Raw genomic sequence first — 8552 nt, 5'->3', positions numbered from 1 at the left:
CATTCCAAACCGGGGATTTAGTATCATTGTATATATTTTTTAAGGACTTTACCGAATTTCCTGGACATCTTTAGTCCATAAAGTTTGTATAAGAGCGCATTTCTATCCACCGCATCAAACGCTGCCTTAAAATCCACGAAGAAACTGTAAAGTTTCTTTTTGTTTCTAAGGAAGTTCTCGGCAATGCTCTTAAGGACAAAAATTTGATCGACCGTGTAGTAACCGGCTTGAAACTTCTTCAATAAACCATAATGTGTAATCCACAAATTAAGTCTTCTTTGTAAAATCGCCGTACAAATTTTGTATGAAGTGTTGAAAAACTTATTCCACGGTAACTATCTGGGTTTTGAATACTTCCTTTTTTGTGGATAGGAAAGATTAAGGACTCCTTAAAGCCTTCTGGCGTAGACCTTCTTTCCAAAATATGGTTCAACTCCAAAGTAGTTTTATTTATCAGCTCATTGGTGCCGTACTTGTAAAATTCGACTGGAATTCCGTCGGAACCAGCCGCTTTGCCATACAGTACATTTTTTAAAGTATATAAAACTTCTTCAGTAGTTTCAAAATTCAGTAGTCGGAACCATCCGCTTTGCCATCCCAATGTACTATTTTCAGTGCAAGGCTCTGAATATAATACTGTTGCATCGACGGTTAAGGGATTCAAAAGCTCTTTACAATGCGACAAAAAGAACTTCAGGTGTTACGTCTCTATGTATCTTGTACTCATTTCCATTCCGATAATTTCTTGATCTCAATATAATGACTTAAATAAACTCGAAATGACTATTTTTATTTTATCAACATATTAAAGCTAGACAAAAATTCTTAAAAAACTAGCGTAAATTTCAAATTTCAGTACCCGTGGCATGATGGTTAGTGCGTTGGACTGTCATACGAGAGGTCTTGGGTTCAATCCCTGCCTATGCCACTTGAAGTTTTTTTTCACGGGTACTGCCTCTTGCGAGGAATTGACAAATTCTCCAAGAGTAATTCTTGTCATGAAAAGTGCTTTCTCAAATTTACCGTTCGGATTCGGCCTAAAACTGTAGGTCCTTTCCATCCCTGACATCAGTACTCGTACACAGGAATGGTTGAGAGTTGTCAGTCACTAGGCCCTAGTTCTCAAACGGACTGTTCCGCCACACAATTTATTTATAAATTTTAAAAACTTAAAAAATATCTTACTGGCTCTATGAGGGTGCTCTAAGTTAATAATTCATCTTATCATTACTGCCTTTCGGCCTAAGAACAATTTTAATACTAAATAACAAGAACTTAATCTAAAACCAAGACATTTAAAAAAAAATCTTGGCATCTTTATCATTAGCACTTACTTAAGCTACTTAAAACTAACCAAAACCAATAATACTACTTAAAAATACTTTAAACTACTTAAAAAATAAAACACCAGCAGTAAGCTTTTTTCTGTTTTTTTTTGCCCCCCTGACTGTCCCTAACCTAATCCCTAAACCTATGCAAGCCGGCCAAGGCCAAACGCCCTAGACAACTTTAAATGACATTCTCAATTTGAAGCCACCAAAACTGGTTCTTCTGCCTTACCGCAACTCTTCGGTCCCTATCGGACCGCTTTCGCAATGTGACCCCTACCAAGCTTCAGCAAGAAATTATCTATTCTGTTTATGTTGGCTCTGTTGAATAGAACCTGGTTGGAATAGTAATGTTTGTACTCCGACTCTGGTGTTCTGTGTAGTCCATATAGCTCCATACAGCGGAGTCCTAACAAGAATAGTTTCCCATTTCTGAATGTTGATTTTCAGCTCCCAGTCATCGGAATATTTGCTGAATCTTGTCGAAGTCACCCTGCAAAAGCGTCTTGATAACCTCAAATTTTGTGGCCGTTCTGTACGCAATTAGGTCGTTGTTGTACGCAATTGCCTGAATAAGACTTGTTATCAGATCACTGGTGTAAATGCTGAATCAGATCGGCGAGTTAACCGCTCCCTGTTGAGGACCATTTTTAATATCAAAGATTTTGTTAGATGTTACATTGCCAATTTTGACAATAAACCGTTTACCACTAAGCATGTCTTAAAGCATATGCGACAGTGGTTTACTTATGCCAAGTATGTTTAACTTTAGATACAGAACCTCTCACCATACGGTGTCAACCTTAATACTAAAAACAAAAATACCGATAAACAAGAGTCGTTTTATTAGAAATCTGAAAACTTTGAGAATTTAATTCTTGTAGCTCTTTCCATAGTTTAAAACACCATCTCTTGTTTCTAAGCATCATCAAGTTTTTTTCAAAGAAACTAAGGACATGTATTATTACAAAGTTTTACAAAATAAACAAAACACAAAAATTAAATCCATATCTGATATATGTATGTAAGTCAATGGCCGTAAACTTTGCAATTGCCGTTCAAAATTTTACAGATTTTTGTTTAAGCGTCTAGTAGCTCTATTCACATTGCGACAGAAACGTCATATTTGTTGAAAAATGATAAAATTTTTGTTGTGACACATTTCAACCTACATATATATAAAATTCTTCCAACATTGGGCAGGTTCTGACGTAAATTACGATTAAGACCAAGGCAACTAGTTAGTTTTGCAGGTGTCACAAACCTTAAACTTGGAACTTTACTTCTCCAACCCTTTCCGTTCAGTTGACCGTGCAAAAACTACCAAGAACGTAATTGTCTACAAAACACCTCTCAGGCAAGCTACAATTCCATCTCGGCCTGGACTTTGTATTTTAAGGAAATATTACTTATTCCTGTTCCAATTTGACAAAGAATCCTTGTACATAAAACATCAAATAGAATTGTGTAGAAAATAAAAACTATGATTAGCTGTCATTTTGGCATAAGTGGAATTGACTTGATAGGGAGATTTGTCTTGACGAACTTTCCTGTCAACTTTTCAATAAAGTTGCCTTAGGTTAGGGCTAGGTTAGGTTATAGTGGCTGTCCAAGATGGAAACAGACACATTTAGGCCAGTTATTGGCCGATTGTGATACCACATGAATCTTGAGGCTTCCTTCTAAGCTCAATTAAACCAGTTTGAGTCCCTTACGAAACGTGAGAGGCTGATTATGCTGATATGATTTAGATCGTTAAAGAAGAATTCTCCTAGGTAATTCTTGCGTTTTCGGGCCAGAGCAGGGCATGTACAGAGAAGATGAAGTACTGTTTCCTCCTCTTCCTCGTCCATACAGCTTCTGCAAAAGTCATTTGAGAATACGCCTAGCCGCTTGGCGTGCTTTCCTATTAGAAAGTGTCCGGTTATGACACCTATAATCGAACTTATATGCAATCTGCTTAGAGATAGCAAGCACCTTGAACGTTTTAAATCCAGTGTTGGCCAGACACGTGGTGATGTTGTTCCGACTGGTGCCTGCTCTCCTCACAGCGTCTTGGATTAGCAACAGTTTACAAGTAGCGATTGGTATGCCAGTATGTGCCAAACGTGGTAGGATGGGCTGCACTGTACCGTTCCTGGCGAGTTCATCTGTCTTGGCAGTTGGCCAATCAGACGCTAGAAACTTGCCTTACTTTCAAGCACGGTTGCCGGTTTGGTCATTTACGACCAAATTTGGTCATAATTTTCTTACTTGGTCGCATGGACATTTCTTATTCTATTTGGTCCCTTTTTTAAGAAATTGAAAAAGCTCGACTCTAGTTTCAAAAATAAAATGCTAGCCTAAAGTAATTTAAATTTGTAACAGTACATAAATGTATTTGATTGATTCCACCCCATAACAAATGCTCGATCAATGAATGCACACGCCGAATGCATTCATTTTACAGTTTATTAACAGATGCCTCAACATCTCAAAATCATCACATCTCAAGATTATAAAATCTTACGGATAAAAGTTACATTTCAGAATTTTGAGAAAAGGTCGGTTTTCATAAAAACGGTTTAAATGGATATTGTTTTCGAAATGTAGGTAAGTTTGTTTATAACTTGATGTTACTTCCTCACAGCTTTCTAAGTGGATGTTTCTTTTATTTAATTGAATTAAAACGAAAGATAGACTTAATTTTGATACCTTTATTAATATAATGCTGGCCAAAGAGTTTCAAGATGAGAAAAATAACAAAGCGTTTGATCTGCAAAAACATATTCTTAAATCAATTTTATTAAGCGATAATATTTGATCTCCTGACATAATGTTAACATATTGTGATCTTGAAAGAAGAAGATAAGATGCGACCCACACTGATAAATTCCGCCTGCCGATTTGTCTTGCTTAAATGGTTTGCAGGCTTTCGTGTTTTGTTAAAATTATTCTAACAACTATTCTAACAAATTTAAAAATTACCAACAATATTTTGAATATGATGAAATAGTTTGACTTCAAAATCTATTTTTGTTTAACGAAATTTTTTAGTCGAAAACCAATTTTAGTAGCATTTAAGTACTGTTTCTTGTAGATTTATTTTTTTTATTAAAGAACTGACTGTTGGATTTTTATAAAAAAAAATTATGGAATGTCAGAAACAATATTTTTAAGAGAAATTACTTTAAAGCCAATATTTTTTTTATTTTTGAAAAGGTATTTGTCGAAAGTAAATTTTTACCAACTTTTAGTAATGTTTTTTTTTAAGTTTTTATATTTTATAAAAAAATGTAAATTCGATTTTTTCTTAAAATTTTACCAGATGTCAAAACGTTGTTCTTCGTTGCATACAATTATTTCAGAGGTATAAACATTTTTTTTGTTGAAAACGTAAATTTGATTGGTTATTTTGGGTTAACCAATTTCTTTTTTAAAAAACACCCACTCAAATTTTCAATTCGACAAATCGGACCGATTACAATAACTTCCCATAGGATGTTTAAAAACGGTGCGGATGAAAATTAATTTGGTCCTTTTTTAGTACGATTGGTCATTTTTATTTTCAGCTTTGGTCATGCAAATTTTTTTCAAGTGGCAACCGTGCTTTCAAGTCCCTTATATCGTTTGAACCTGCCCATTGTCATATATAAAACAATTACCTTAGTCGATTCCACCTTGGATTTAATATGAAAACATTTTGCGGGAATTATAAAGCAAACGTTATTTATACTACAAATTAATTCGAAAGATTGTATAAGAAGACAAAACACTTGACTCGTTGATTTCCTACTCACTACCACACTACAGAGGCTTGGCTCGTTGGATTGGTCTCGTTAAATTTTAACTTGCTGAAAAACCAAACCGATTTATCTCCGTTTGCGCACACACGTACTATTTTGGATAGGCTTGGGTCCATTCTTTCGGTCTTTCTCAATACGTCATTTTTAATCAATAAATTTCTATCGAATACAATGAAGAAATGTATTGTCCGATTTCATAAACAAGCACTAAAAGCACTTTTATCTATAAGCTTTTTAAATTTTATCAGGCCTTTACATTTTTTCAAGTTCACCAAGCTTAAAATGGTAAATTTCTGGGATATTTTTGTTAGAATAGAGTTCTCCTCACAACCCTGTAAAAAGAAAACTTCTTTCTAAAGGGTGTCCCAAAATTAACGCAAGATTTGAATTAAATAGAAAACACCATTTTTAGTCTTTTGAAAGTTATATTTTTATTGAATTTTAAAGTTCATATAGGATAGGGTTTTGTATGGAATAACACATCCGAAATCGGGCTGTTAGCTGTCAAATTGCTTTTTTTTCAGGGTTGCCAACACTTCACTGCACAAATGGCGGCAAATTCAAATCTGGCATTAATTTTGGGACACCCTTTATTAAGCGAATTGTGTGAGAAAAAATGAGAAAGCATTATAATGTTGAAATAAATGACAAAAATCTCAAAATACAACAGAGTAAACAAATCAAAAACAAACGTTTGAGTAATGATATTCTTCTTCGTCAGATGAAGATGACGAATCTAATATTCTAATTAAAAATTAAAATCATAAAAATAATATTATAAATAGTAACGCAATGCTGAATTGGTCATCCTATTCATTCCGTATCTAAAAATATTGAGAATAAACATTTTACGAAGTAAAACATCAGCTGTCAACCTGTCATATTCATTTTTTAATGACACTTTTAAAATTTAATCAGTCAAAAATGGGCATTTAGTTTTAAAAGGGGTTTTAAAGCTTATTTACTTTAAGAACGCTTGGTGAAACCAAAATATCCCATATTACAGTTTAAAATCCTGTTAAATATTTAAAAGTTGTTTATGAAATTGGGCATATGTGTTTTTATCTAGAAGTTAATAGCTTCTAGAGAATTGACGAAACATCTGTTGTATAGCCATCTGCCTCGTTAAGAAAAAAATATGTTTACAAACAAATACATCCTGCATTTTGTATGTATTCCTCACTTCCTTCGGTCCTAACCCCCGAAGTTTCTTGTAAAAATGATTTATATTTTAAAATCACTGTCAGTAGTGAATGAACGCAAACAGAACTACCCGATTTTTAAATCAAACACCTCCACAATGTTCAACTTCCCTAACATTCCAGACGTCATCTATCCACAATTATCGCATCTCGCTGACTGTCAAAATCCGCTCCCACCATTCCGTTTGTCAAATTATTTTATTTTCTGCTCACTCGAAAAGAAAAATCTTGCGTTGGCCAGAGGGAACCTTTTGGAAAAAGGGTTAGTCTGTTCGAAATCGGTGTCGTGAATGAATAATATGGCAGAAAGTAAAGGAGTGATGTTAGCTAAATCAGTTCAAAAACATGCAGGACGTGCCAAAGAAAAGGTAAGTGTCCTTCGAAAATGAAAAAAATTCAAACAAAAAAGGAATCCAATCAGCAAAATTCAATTTAAAAAAAAAACCTTCATCAAAAATAAAATAAAGCAAATTCCAATCCGAAAGCCTTTACAAAAATTCCTCTACAAAGAATTCGAGTGGATTAAAATGCGCAAAGTGTGATTGAAGAGTGAAATCCCCCCTGTGTAATGTGTTGTTGCTTTGCGCGAGATAAATAAACAAATAATAAAGATTTTGTGATGGAATCAAAAGAAAAAAAAAACGAAAAAAATTCCAAGTTTCTTGAAAAATTATCCAATAAAGTGCAAAAAATAGATTCATAACTATGTGATTGTGAGTTTAAAAAGAAGAAGGATCCGCGAAAGAATTTCGTTCTTCATGATTTTCCTCTCGGCAACTTTTTTTTTTTGTTTCTCTGTTTTGTATTCTTTGGTTTTTGTGAGAAAAAAATTAGATGGACACCCAATTCCCAATTGGTGTGCGGTCAAAAATAGAATAGCGGCTGCTGGCAGATAGTTGCTTGCTTTTTGCTGGGACGCCCCTTGCTTTTAGAGAGATGGCTATGACGACGAAGATGCCGCCAATGCTGACACTCTAGTCAAGTCAATTTAGCCAGCAGCAACCAGCAGTGACACAAAACATTAAATCGACGAAAAGAGGAAAATGATAGCCATAGCCATAGCCATAGCCATAGCCAAAGCCTATCCCATCCCGGCAACAGCAATGGCCTGGCCACTCGACCACGCTACGCGACGGAGAAAGCTCCATTGGAAAATACAAATTATTTTATTTTTGTGTTTAATCTTTTGAATTTTCTTTGGGAAGATGGCTTTTCTCGAGAAAATTAAAATGTCTAGTTGCAGTCACATTAATGAGAAGACCGATTGTGTTAGTGTATTGGGCGTTGCTGTGGAAGTTTCTTTTCTGTCTCCAAAAAGTGGGTGTTCTGTTCGTTCTCGTCGTTTTCATAGTCGTCGTAGTCGTCAATCTGTGGGATTCAATATTGGAGAATAGATCTTGGGTGGATTTGCACCTCTCAAATTTACATGAATGAAACTACACTTGGAGGATTCAAGCGAATGTCATTCGTTGATACCTATTGTGGATTGATTCATAGATAAACATTTAGATAGATATATAAACCTACCTCTCTGTTTACCATGCAAAGTGATGTACCTACGTAGTTAGTTGGGTGTCAAGTCAAGCACGACCATATGGTGTGTGACTAATGGAATATAATATCTAACTATAACAATGGGCTTAACTATGAAGCGGCCTTGAAGCTGATCGTTGTCAAAAATTACAAAAAATTCACTTCACATTGTATAAATTGGTAAAAAAGTGTAGTTGGTTAGTTCGACACGTATTTATTTATGCGAATATCATGTCTATTAATTTTGTTTTTAAATAATTACGAAAAATGTGTGGTAGTTAAAATTATCTATTCGTACATCAAACTGACCGAAAAAGTTGCTTTGATGAGCTTCGAAAACATTCACTGGCATCTGCTAGTACTTCATAATTATACCATTGAAAAAAACACATGCATTCATTTGTTTCAGAATTCCTAGCCGTCACCTCTTCCCTGCTGCAAACAGGTGGATTTTCAAAACAGTGAATTTTATTCTCAAAAAAGCGATAATAAATTTAAAATCGTTATTCCCATTTGCTTCCGCATTTCAATATGGAAAAATGCTTTCTCTTAACTTACCTGCTTATCGATGTGTGGTTTTTAATAATATCCAAATAAATTCGTCAAACGCAGCATATCCTTCCTTCATTGTTTATAAAATACATAATTCTATTTTTACAAAACTTTTAAGTTTCAAAAAATGTTTTTTTTTGTTATTTAACTAC

General features: G+C 34.4%; 1 protein-coding gene across 3 annotated transcripts in view; it reads left to right on the top strand.

The window, feature by feature from the left end:
• The first annotated feature begins 6528 nt into the window (after positions 1-6528).
• Positions 6529-8552, top strand: part of LOC129948857 (amphiphysin) — a 98269-nt gene continuing 96245 nt past the window's right edge. For all 3 annotated transcript variants that reach the window (XM_056059975.1, XM_056059974.1, XM_056059973.1), the window contains exon 1: positions 6529-6683. In XM_056059975.1, coding sequence (XP_055915950.1) covers positions 6606-6683 — 78 coding nt within the window. In that variant the 5' untranslated portion in view covers positions 6529-6605. The remainder of the gene's footprint in view (positions 6684-8552) is intronic.

This window comes from Eupeodes corollae, chromosome 3 (assembly GCF_945859685.1).
Source record: "Eupeodes corollae chromosome 3, idEupCoro1.1, whole genome shotgun sequence".
Taxonomy (NCBI): domain Eukaryota; kingdom Metazoa; phylum Arthropoda; class Insecta; order Diptera; family Syrphidae; genus Eupeodes; species Eupeodes corollae.
This window is presented reverse-complemented; position numbering and strand designations above follow the sequence as displayed.